The sequence below is a fragment of the Camarhynchus parvulus genome, chromosome 20 (assembly GCF_901933205.1).
Source record: "Camarhynchus parvulus chromosome 20, STF_HiC, whole genome shotgun sequence".
Lineage (NCBI taxonomy): Eukaryota > Metazoa > Chordata > Aves > Passeriformes > Thraupidae > Camarhynchus > Camarhynchus parvulus.
Window position 1 is genome coordinate 2,720,849 of NC_044590.1, and position 12,700 is coordinate 2,733,548.

General features: G+C 38.7%; 1 protein-coding gene across 1 annotated transcript; it reads right to left on the minus strand.

Moving 5' to 3' along the window:
• Positions 1-4,262: 4,262 nt before the first annotated feature.
• CTCFL (CCCTC-binding factor like) lies at positions 4,263-11,860 on the minus strand. The gene is made up of 7 exons (XM_030963558.1): positions 11,714-11,860; positions 10,580-10,832; positions 8,814-8,984; positions 7,997-8,130; positions 6,249-6,369; positions 4,861-5,010; positions 4,263-4,321 (listed from the first exon to the last, which is right to left on the minus strand). Exons 1-7 carry the CDS (start codon positions 11,858-11,860, stop codon positions 4,263-4,265), a joined length of 1,035 nt encoding a protein of 344 aa, XP_030819418.1.
• Between the last annotated feature and the right edge of the window lie 840 nt (positions 11,861-12,700).

Consider the following 12,700-nt stretch of genomic DNA (forward strand, 5'->3'; position numbering starts at 1 on the left):
CTTCTAACTACTGAAATAATAATTTGAAAGTTCAGAGATAAAAATATCTTTTATTACTACATTCACATTCCACTCTATGTAGTCTGAATTTTAGATGTCAGCACAGAATGAGTCAGCTTTGTTATTAACAATTCAAATGAACAATATATATTCAGCAAATTGATCAAGGAATTTAAACAACTTCTAAAATTAATTTCAACCAAGCAATCTGCTGCTTAGAATTTATAACACAAATGGAAACAGCTCAACAAGAATAAAGTTAACAATATTATTTAGGCAGTTATAATGAACAAAAGTATTCTTAAGTCCTGCCACTTGTAAGAACAAATGAACTTCCTGAAATTTTACCAGGATGAAAACAGACACAGAGCAATCAATATGAAACTTTATGAACACTGAAGTAACAGATCTGTAATGGAGGGACAGAATCAATAATGAATCTAAATGAATTCAAGCCCTCTGACTTTTCAGGGTTTGCTACAAAACTGAAGGAGGTTTCTGTCACCAAAGTGGTAGTTCCTGTTCATGTGTTTGACTGAGATGACTGATGAAGGTCTTGGTGAGGCCTTTGGTGTGGTCTCTGTAAATGGGATTATTTATTTAAGACTGCAATTATCTCCTGCTAATCCCAACATCCTCCCTTATCTGCTCACTGAGCACAGAGATACTGGGGACACTGCCTGGCACAAAGCTCCCGGCACTGCTCTGGGTCACAGAACAGCTGCTGAATTAAACAAGTTACCCTAGAACAGCCATGTAGACATGTAACCTAGTACAGGACAAAGGTGCTACGTTAATAAACTAACTGGCAAAAACTTAAAGTTTCATTGTTTCATTTTTCAAAGTAAAAAAAGTTAAAGGTTGCAGTTGCTGTGAGCCTGCAGCTCACCTGGGGTGCACAGCACAGGAATCCTCTGTCCCTGACCACATCAGCAGAACCTGCAACCACAGCCTGCCCAACCTGCAAACCCAAACCATTTCATACTGGTCAAATTCCACACCATAATTAAGTTAAACACAGAGGTTAATCTTGAAATTGGGATGAGGGTTTGGCATTCCAATTAAATTCAGTTGTTACATGACCTACTATTACTAATATTTGTTAGTTATGCTGGCACTTATTTATAATAAAATGTAACATAATATCAGCATTAAAGATGAATATTTAAAAAGTAATTAAGATTTTATGAGGCTTCCAAGTATTAATTATAAATGACAAAAAAAAAATGTGTGAACAGTGCATAAATGGCAACTGTGATCATTGTAGTGAATCATAAAAATTAATAGTACTTACTGTAATGACTCTAGTAATTATTAAGAGTTAAACCCAGTAGTTCTTATAACCTAAGGAAAGTTAGAGAATTGTATTTGACAGTTAAAATATTTTCTGATTTTTAAGTGTACTATAAACATGAACTTTCCTAAATAACACAGTTGTGCTTTATTGAAGATCTAATTAATTTGGTGTGGTGTTGATCTGGTGCTAAATGGAGGACCACAAACTTACATGGGAACACTGGCAAGGCTGGTTAAAGAAAACAGATCCCACCTGCATTCAAAAAAGAGTCAGCTTAAGGTCTCACAGAAGGTTTCACACTCCCAGAATATGGGGTCTTCCACATTTCTCTACCACCCTGCTCCTCCTTCATTTTTGCCATGCAGTTCTGCTTCCCCAACTAAGTGAGCTGAGAAAAACTCAGACAAAAGATTAGTTTCTAATTACCAGCAGTATGAGGCATAAAAAAGGTGCTTTTCCACAAAATTGTGTCATGCATTCTATTGCATCATGAATTCGATTAGAAAGTAAAGTGTTTGCAGAAAGGAGATTTAGTAAATGCACCTTGTACTAAAAAATCATTGCCTTTCATGTGCTTACCTCAGCAAAGTATAATCACTGAAATTCAGGCAGCTCTCAGTGATACTGAGGGATAAACTTGCCTCAGATCAGCCTGCAATTCTATGAGTAAAGCTGCAAAAAAACAAATGTGAGGGGAAACAACCAATCTAGTCTTTAATAAATAACTCTGAAATTAGCTGATTTTTGCCATTCTGTTATTACCTGTACGTAACAAACCAGGTGAAAGTTGCCTCTAACTTTCACACTTTGCAATGGTATTTAGGTCACACAGTAGAAACTGCAGCAAGATGAAACATGAGCACAGAAGGCCTTTGACAGCTTCCAACCAGCATCTTTTCCACCTCTCTAACTGGAGGCAATTCCACACTTTGAGCTGCTCAGTTACAACTACTGAGAACAAGAAAGATCAGTCTGTTTGTGCATTATTTGTCCATCATGCTGAGGATCCAATTAATGAGTTGCTTCTGTTCTGTGTTCCCTTGGAGTTGCTGTTTCTGCCCCATCTGAAACAGGAACAATCTCACTGGCACAATGTTCATTTTTCACAGTAGAGTCATCTGGCAATAATTTCAGGGCAACTTTGAAAAAAAAATTAAATATTGGGATGATTAACCAGAAAGACAAGTAAATATTTCAATAAATTTAACAAGTATGCAATTTAATTTAGTGGAGAAAATGCTGCCACTATGTAACTAAAGCACATCTTTTATCTTGCACTTTACTTGGGGAATGAATTTATCTTCTGTTGAATATTACATTACAAGCCATGTTACTGAGTTTGGTATTCTCATCAGAGGAAAACTAAGCATTTTTTAACTGGAAAATTAATTATCATTGGCATGCTTTTTCTTTTTTAAGTATTAACAACAGCAAATCACTGACAGCCCCAGTCTCACAAGCCATCATCTGCAAAGCCACACTGAGGATCCCACAGGCCCCTTCAAGTTGCGCAAGTGGACAGTGATACATTTAAATACTTGCAAATGTCAGTTTTGGGGAAAAACCTTCTGGAACAGCACAGAAATTCCTAGGTTTTGTGTGAGTCAATTAATGAACTGAATATTTGCATGAACAACATCTGAAGATACATTATCACAGCCCTAGAAAATCAAGCTTTCAGATGAAGGTATTTACAAGATATCAAAAAGAAATTGTTTGCATGTAGGAAAACATTAATAAGCAGCAAAATCTAATTACTGCAAAAACATAAACACTGCAGCTGTAACACTTCTCTCTAACCATACCATTACAGCCTCACCAGTGAAAACAGAAGTGTCAATGCTAATGTAAACTCAGCTGCTGATATATATTCATTAGATTCAGAAAAGCTCCAACATTTTTTCTTCTTACCATGTCTAATTTTCTCTCAGTGCAGAAACAATCTGATACAAAGGGTGAGGTTTAGGGACACCTAGGCCTAAGGTGTATCTCCATTCTTGTCTCTTACTCCACAAAGATCATCTGAAAGCATTGCTAAAAAGGGAGTTTAGGAGCAGGGAACAGCCCAGGTTGGTACCTGTGCAGAGACCCAACTCACACAAGAGTTTCTGACACACAATAAAGCCTATTTTCAAGTATTCTTCCATTATTAGCTCCACTGTGAAACAGCAATTAAGCAGCAGGGAAGATTCAATGCCTTAGCCTTTTAGTCTTGATTCTAATTTACATGATTAAATCCTAACTTAGTCACTGATTACCTTCTGGCTTAGCACGCTTCGGGTTCTCATGGATTTTATTTTTGCCTTTCCTTCCTTTTCTGGCTGTAGCAGTTTTTGCACTCACCAATCCACGATTTTCAGCATGCTTACACATATTACTCTGTTAGCATAATGAAGAACAAATATATCAATCAAATCTTAATCTATGTAAGCAATTTAACAGACACAAAGCAAATATAGTTCTGACAGACATATTCTGGAACATTAAGTGGAAGACTGACTTAGTTAACAACTTCCATAAAACTCCTGAAGATTTTCCAGAATATATATTAAAATTCTGCTTTAAAAGAACATTGCCATTTGGTGGGTATAAAATAAAATTTATCATTTTCTGCTTCCTGGAGAAGCAATAAAGTTTCACATGTAAAATCTGTATGTGGAAAAAGGGTCACATTTACTTTAAAGTGTGCAGTTAAGCCAAAATGAGAATATGTTCTCATTGCATATGGTCTTGAAGTGAATAATAATTTCTTACTTTCCTTGCTGAACGGGTTCTAGCTATCCTGAAAGTAATCTTTAAAATAAACTTTTCAGTTCTGACTGAATTTATTCTGCATCACCACCAAAAATCACATTTCAGGCTCAAATGCTACATTTTGTTCTTTATCACAACATCTCTGAAAGTGACTGCTCTTACTTTATACTTCTAAGCAGTCCACATACAAAAGATTTATCATAAGATAGACTCATCCTTCCAGCATATCAATTTCAATTTGTGAAAGACTGAAAGAACCTTCCATGCCCTCTGCAGTGGGGTAAAATAGACAAATTAGTTTAAGATTTAAACAAAAGCTGCAGCAAGATGTTGTAGCTTCCCAAAGAAATCAAGCAGTTACAAGCCTGAATCTTACTGATTTCAGTGGAAATTGTTTAACAAATCAAATACTTCCAAAAAATCCAGTTTTAACACAGAATTTTCATGTACTTCTGGAAACTTAAAATTATATATAGGTTTTTTTCTTACTAGTCAGGTCTATTGCCACCAACATTTCTTCTGAAAAAACAGAGGGTCACAGTGCCACAGGTATCAAGCAAATAATAAAACAGAAAAAGCTAAATATTTGCTACTTCGCATTTTAAACAAATTAAAACATCAACCACAAGATGTCACCACATCTCCTTGCAGGAGGAATTTACCTGTAAAACTACAAATACATTTTATTTTAAATATTCTGTGATAATATGAAGTCAGCTATAAGATATTTGGTGAAATTTTGTGAAAATTAGAGATTTCACCTCTACGTATCTCTATATTATGTTGTCAGTGTTTTCCTTTAGACTCACCCAAATCACTTTTCCAAGAAAGGAAAGCACTACAATGTGGACATTGGTGTTTTGGCACATTTTGTCCATGTTTCTGTAACACATGGATTTTCATGGTACCACTCTGAGTGAATCTGGCCTGGCAAACGTAACATTCATAGCGTTTTTCACCTATTAAAAAGAAGTTAAAATAACACATGCTCAGAAACTCTACTTATTTAATATAAATTCAAATTCCCACAGAATTCAACATCCATGTTCTAACAGCAACAGTCTCCAGATCAACCAAAAGTTAATATTACTTGACAGTGCACAAAAGGCCAAAACAAGTCTCCAGAAGTTTATGCAACGGATTGCAACACAAAATCTTGGCTCTCTGAGTCCACAAGTCAAACTGCTGAAGCATAAAGCATTTCATAGAATTTCAAACTAGGAATTAGGAACTATTTTAAATTGTCATCTATTCTTCCTTGAATACTTCATGTACAAAAATGCAGAATTATCTTCAAATATGAAAGGAGAGAAAGTCAACAGCAGTAAAACATCATGATAAGAGTGACACACCATCAGTCATTGATTATGGTGGGAAGGGAAATTAGGAAATTATTTTCTTGCCTTTCCTCCCCAAAAAGCCACATCAGGTGTGAGTACCATTAAAAATTACATCAACACTGGCAACTGGCACAGCTTTGAACCAACTCCAGACTGGTTCTGTGGAATTAGTCCCTGCCAGGAGTGGGTAGAACTCTTGAACTCTTCCAGTTGGACTCTTGTGGTTGACTCTCATAAAAAAATAATTCCGTTTAATTGCACCAAACTGTCTCAAGATATGAACCAATGCGTGACAAGTGGGGATATTTGGAAAATTTGATTCAAACCACGCTGTCACACTCTGATTCAACCTAAAACATTAATCAGAGCACAAATTACATATCATAATTGAGCCAAGTTAAACCCTGAAGAACAGGATTGATACCCACTGCCCTTGAGATGACTTGCATGTTACAGAGCTATGACAAGAACACACTGCTTTCAATATTAAAGCAATTTAATTCTTTGTTGACCAAATTAGTTGCTGGCAATCTGGGGTCACAACAATATCCATGTTCTGAACAGAGAGTTAAAAATCTCTCATAGATACCTCTCCATGTAAAATCAACTAATCGAGAAATAAAAGAGACAACTTGACCTACAGAAAATGAAATATTTCTCTAATATAAAAAAGGTTAGAAGGGACAGCAAGACTAACTACTGGGCTTCCAACTGCCAAATCTAGAACACTGAAAGAGAACACGTTTTTACTCCAAATCACAAATTTAAAAAGGGCTAATTTTGAGGCTGAAATAAGATTGTTTTATGAATATTAAGGAGCTGAGGCCCTGGGCTTGATCACTAGCCCAGAATCCCACCTGTGTGAGTTAACATGTGCCTTTTCAGTTTGTGGGCATCTTTGCTGGCATAGCTGCACAGGTGGCAGGGGTAGAGCCGCTCTCCCGTGTGCGAGTGAACGTGGTGTCTCATCTTGCTGGCCTCAGATAAAAACGAGAGATTTTCTAAAGTAACATCTACATTAGAGATACATTTAATTAAAATATCAGCAATTTTACATACTGCACCTACTGCAATTTTAAACTTTGTATTAATCCCAGAATTAGCACTCTCACATCCGTGCTTCTCCCTGCTCAATCAGCCTGTTGTGTCTTTAGGACACTTCTGCACTCTTTCCCCACATTGCCTTACTTTCATATTTAGTGTCCACATTAGCAAAATGGGAAATTTTATAATAAAAACAGAAAAGATAAAATTTTAAAAAGAAGATACCTACTATGGTCAGGCTACTTGGATATACCAAACATAAAATTCTTTGAAAACACTCAGGAAAATAAATGAAAGACCAAACTCATTATCCAGAGTCTATTCACCTTCAAGTCCCAATGAAGCACCTTAGTTACAAAGTTTAGTTCAATTCTACTTTTTTATGCTGTTTTTCTGATATGTTCTACATAAATATTGTAGGTATGTGATTAGGAGTTATCCAGTGTTCCATTCCTCCATTTATGAACAAAATTAATGAATTCACTGCTAGATTCCTCCAAATCTACACTACTATTCGCTTAAATAAAATTAAACATAAGTGCCAACCTTTGATACACAAAAGTCAAATAATCTGCATGGCAGTGCTGGAGAGCTCTTTCAGCTTTCTTCATTCAGGTAAAGCTTACAAGAATGTGAGTTCTGTAACTGCAGTGAATGCTGAATAGCTCCTTACTGAAACAAGGGAAAGAACAGGGTAATTTAGTATCAGCTGTCAGGCTTTTTAAAGATGCAAGCTATCAAAAATCTAATTATTAAGATAAGGTGCATGGAATAAAGTTCAGGATTGCTTACAGCTTTAGATCTGGACACGGCACAAATTCAGATATTGAACATCCACTAAACTGTGACAGTGGTTCAATCACAGGTGCATTTCTAAAAGCCTGTGCACCCAATTCAATTGCAATTTCCAAGTGCAGCCTCAAGCAGACTCTAAGGTATTTTATTCCTGATGAAGAAAATTCTAGAACTGGAAAAAACCCATACATCATCAAATATATAAACACAATACATGAACTTCCTTTTAGACATTAGCTAGTATTGTCCTACAGTACATGGAACGTAGTGGAAATGAGGACCAAAAATGCTTTTGTAGGACCAAAATCACACAAACACATTGTCTAGCAGCAATTTTAGCATAAAAAAAAGAGAAAAAGCTCTTATAATGCAACTAGTTCTTAAACTAAATAATTGTATGAATATTAATTTGGAGCAACACATTTGCAAATACTACATGGACAAATAAGGGTTCCTGGAACTCAGGTTACTTGTTCCTTTTTTGCAGGATGATGGGGACGAAAAGATGTGCACACAAAAGCAATGTAATGAAATGAAATGTAATGAAATAAATGCATGGCACCACAAAGTTGTAGCCATCAGCCACCTTGCAGTAACACTGCAGCACCATTACAGATAAACACAATCCATCAGTGTGTCCAAGGCCATCAGCAGAGCCTGGACTTCTCATGGTTAAAAAATCTGGGCAAAAACTGTATGTACATTAAAATCCTGGCACGTGAAAAACTTCACACCCTCCCAAAAGATTCAGTAAGGCTGTACTTACTTCTACACTGGAGTATTCACATATTGTGCACTTGAAAGGCTTCTCCAAAGTGTGCTTGTACCTCCTGTGTCGTGCAAGTTCCTCTCGGGTCACAAAGGCTGTGTCACACTCACTGCATTTATGGGGTTTGTTCTCTGCAACAATACAAGTGAGACTTTTATTCAGCACCACAGCAATGTGATTTGTCTGCCTTATATCAACATGCAGAATTTTTAATAGAATCTTTCCCGATATTCTGATTTTTTTACATACAATAAATCATGGAATAATTTGGGTTGGAAGGGACCTTAAAGCTCATTTTGTTCTACCCCCTGCCATGGGCAGGGACACCTTCCACTGTCCCAGGTTGCTCCAAGCCCTGGTCAACCTGGCCCTGGACACTTCCAGGGATGGGGCAGCCACAGCTTCTCTGGGCACCCTGTGCCAGTGCCTCCCCACACTCCCAGTAAAGAATTTCTTCCATATATATGTACACAGTAAGTTTATTATAAACACAATTTATCACTTTGTTTCATATGTTTATATAGCTAAATGAAAACATCACAGAAAATTCTATTCTGCATGGAGGGATGAAGCACAGCTGAAATCACTGTTCAGCTGACAAGAATTGTTACAATGGTATTAACAAAATAAACAAATACACACACACAGAGTTCCTAACTACAGACCACATCTTTTCAGTGCGGAATGCCATAGAAAATCAGAGGAATTTCTGAGCATAAAATGATCACAGAACACAGCTCTAAGGCAGAACTACTTGCCTGCTCATTGAGTTTTGAAGGCAGTATGCAGCACAGGATTTTCAAGCCTTAGGTACCTGTATGTGTGCTGGCATAGCTATGCAGCAGAGCTGCTGTACGGAAGGCCTTGGGGCAGAGGTGACACGCGTGATGTTTCTCATCCGAATGCGTTTTCAAATGACGCCTAAGACTCCATAACCTGACTGAGGTGAATGTGCAGAAAAAACAGTTGAAACTTTTTGTTTCTCCTGTTGGAATAAAGACACATTTACACTGTACATGCCACAAAATAATGCCTTTGCTTTTTCAAAAAATGGTACCAATTTCTAAAGAGTCCCTCTAGTCTGGGTAAAACTACTTCAAACTTCTACATCAAAGGATTCATTAAGACTTAAGTGATTTGCCCCCAAAATTGTGTTAATTGTTGGTGATACAGTTTAGAATCTAATCCCAGGAAACCTAACTCCTACCCTTGCCCTCACCACCAAGACAGGATGAGATTACCTCTCTAAGTACCATCTTTAAGACTTACAACCTGTGCAACAAACTTCTTGATAACAACTGTGTAATTAGCACTAATAAATTTTTGTAAATATTTGGAAATGGCAGGTTAAGCTATTCCCAGCTTTCTGGTACTCCTGAATCTGTAAAGTGCATATAAAAAAATCATGATGTGAAAGTCTCTTTAAAATTACTGGTTGAATTTGAGGGGAAAAAGTCAGTTCTGTGGAGAAGTCATAGATTAAAGTTCAGGGCACAAGAGTAATGAATTTCTTTTGAGAGTAACAAGTTAAGATTAAATGTGCAACACTTTTTGTTATTAAGGAGATCTGAAACTGTGAAATGGCAAATACGTCATATTTGAAGAGTCTTTCCAGAACAGTTGTCTCAGCTCCCAAGTGTGCTCTCTGTAATGATTTTCATGCTGAGACCAAAATGCATTTCATACATTGCTTTATACCACACAGAGATGTGCAGATAACACTTCACTTCAGTAAAAGCAAACAAAACCACTTTATTGTCATTTGTTCATTGTGGATTCATGCCCACACAAAGGAACATTGTTAGCTTTGTTAAAACTGCTCAAACGTGTTTCCTATAAAGGCTGTAACTGAAACAGGGGACATTAACAATTTGTACAGTATCCACAGAGAACCCCAGCCAAGATACCTTAACTTCCAGATACAACACACACATTTACAGACTCAACATCATTGATGTCATCCAATTTTTACAGTACACACACAATTTCTAGGGAAACAGATGCTTATCTGTTCTTTTCTGAGTCAGTCCTTAACTTCTGTAACATACTTTTATGTTTCTAACATCTTAAATCAGCCATTTTCTGTTACTCTTATTTAGGCTTTGGGAAAGGCTTTGCTGACAGGTATTGACTGATGAGTGCCCACCACCCTCTGCTGACAATGTGCAACCACTCTAAGCTCAACCATAAACCCTCAAACAAGCACATTTTGAAGCTGAATGAGTGGATCAAGACACTAAATAAATTACTAGGTCTATTCAAAGGCACTTATACAATATTAACTTTGAAATCTCCCTGGAGGTTTCAAATACCACACACTCTTCAAAAGACCATTAATTTCTAAATGCCATCCAAAATGTCTCTCCTGAACACAAGGCAGATGACATCAGCTTGAACAAGATCTTTGAGCACTTAGGGCTGAAGGTATTATTTCTTCGTCCAAATTTCCTCAGAATGTTACTTAACCTAATCTAAACAATTTCCACTGTGAATATTTAATGCAAAACTTCAACCTCAGTTCAAAACCTTACATAAAATGCCTTATCTAAAAATTAACTACAAAGATTATTAACTTTTTACCTTTTTCCTGTTGTGGAGCACAAGCCTCAAATTTTAGATTCTTGAGATTTCTTACAACTGTTTGTTCTGATGCAGTTGGATATTCCTGCTCTTTGCTTTCATTGAAAGAATCTGACAAATCATCACCCCCTTTGCAGCTCTGACTCTTTGTTTCCCCAACAGTGGAAAAAACTTCCTTTCCTTCCCCCTCTTCAGATGGGCTCAGTTGCTGGATGTTATTTTCAAATGCAATGGCATCATTATCTCTGTCAATCTATTTTAAAAAAGAATATGTTTTACAACATTTTTAATTAAAGGCAAATCAACTGAGCAGTCAACAAAATGCAAGCCACCAATTCATTCTGATTTTCAATCTCACATGTGATGGACAAAATTTGCATTTGGCATACAGCAGCCTAACTGGTAAGTTACAATTAAGTAAGAATAATTACTAAAATTATGTCCTCTCTCTTCAAAATTTTATATAAAATTTCAGAGCATCATTTTAAGACTGCAGCACTGAGAACACAGAAACATGTATCTTTATTTTTTAAAGAAAATATTTAAAATTTCATTCAGTACTTTTAAACAGAAATGAGAAGTATGCTCTGTTTTTTAAACAAATTTAGGACTTTCGCAGGCTAATTGTAATGCCTTCTCTGTCATATACCAATGGACCAGGCTGTGATACTTCTTGCATCAGCTAGACCCAAAACAGGAGTGTTGGCATATCCTTTTTAATAAAATTCATTTCAAATAGGACTGTATTACATAACCAGCTTTAACAATGACTGCAGGATTGAACTAAATTCAATTAAGGAGAAAAAGAGAAATTCTGTAATGCCGCTTAAGAGATGGAGGCTGTCAAACAAATAGTAGCAAACTGATGAACTAAATTAAAAACATGTCTGAATTTCAACAGTTAAATATCATCTTGATATCTTCTTGATAATCTGGGTCTCTTCCAACTCAGAATATTCTCTGAATCTAGAAATTCTAAGCTTCTACTTTGTCCTTTTAAAAATGAGATGAAATTATAAAAATATGTACAGGAGACTGAATACTTAAGCCCAATAAATAACATTAATGCTTAATTCCGAACCAAATCGGTGTGATAGTAGAAGCTAACAGGGAACAACGCATCTCTAATTCCACCTTATGCAGAACTTGTCCCTCCATCGGGAGCGTGTCTAGCGGTTTATCTGCCGCCTTGCTTCGTGCACTCTTTTCTTGCAATGTACGGATCTGCGGCAGCTCCGAGCCATGGAGCACGGAGATGCCGCCCCGCAGGGTCAGGGCCATGCCCGGGGGGCACGGAGAGCACCGAGCCCGGGCAGCGCCCCCGGCCCGGGCAGAGCCCCGCGGGCTCCCTCCACACACACCGGCCGTAGGCTCGGCGTTCTTCTCCCCCAGGGACACAGATCAGGGCCCTGCGGGCCCCCCGGTGTCCGTCACCTCCTGAGACACAGGACTCTCCGGGACGCGTGTCCCGCCCGCACTGCGCTCCCCGCTCGGGTCGGCCTGGCCTCACCGCCCTTTCCGCTGCAGCCCAAGGGCCCCGCAGGCTGCGGAGCGGTTCTGTTCGAAGTTAAACACGAGGCCAAAGCTCAGGCGTTCAGGACGAGCCCCAGCCCTGCTCCTCGCCCGGGGCTCCCCGGCCCAAGGCCCCTCTCGGCCACTGCGGCCGGTTCCCCCGCGGGGAGCCGGGTCCCCCCGGGCTGTTGGGCCGGGCCCGGGCTGCCCCTCGAGGGAGGCGGCAGGGAAGGGGCTCAGCACCTGCCAGGAACCTCGGCGTGGCCACCTCTGCCATCCTCTGCCATCCTCTGCCTCCCTGTGCCGCTCCTTCAGCAGTGGCTGGTGTAGGAGCCCACTCGTGGGTAGCAGCTTTGGGGAACAGCTGCTTCTCACCTCTCAATTCCCTCCAAAACACAAAGCCCCGAACCTGCGGAGGTTTCCCTCCGAATGCTCCAGGTGCCCAGTGCTCTTTGGTCCCCACACATGGCAAGGCCTGTCAGGGCAGCTGCTGTTTTCTCACTCTCTGAGCTAGCAAAAATGAAGATCTCTGAGCCTTAATTGTAGGTCCTTAACCTTCTGCTCCCACTTGGCTGGAGACCGCGGGGCTGAGCTCAATTGGTTTCTCCG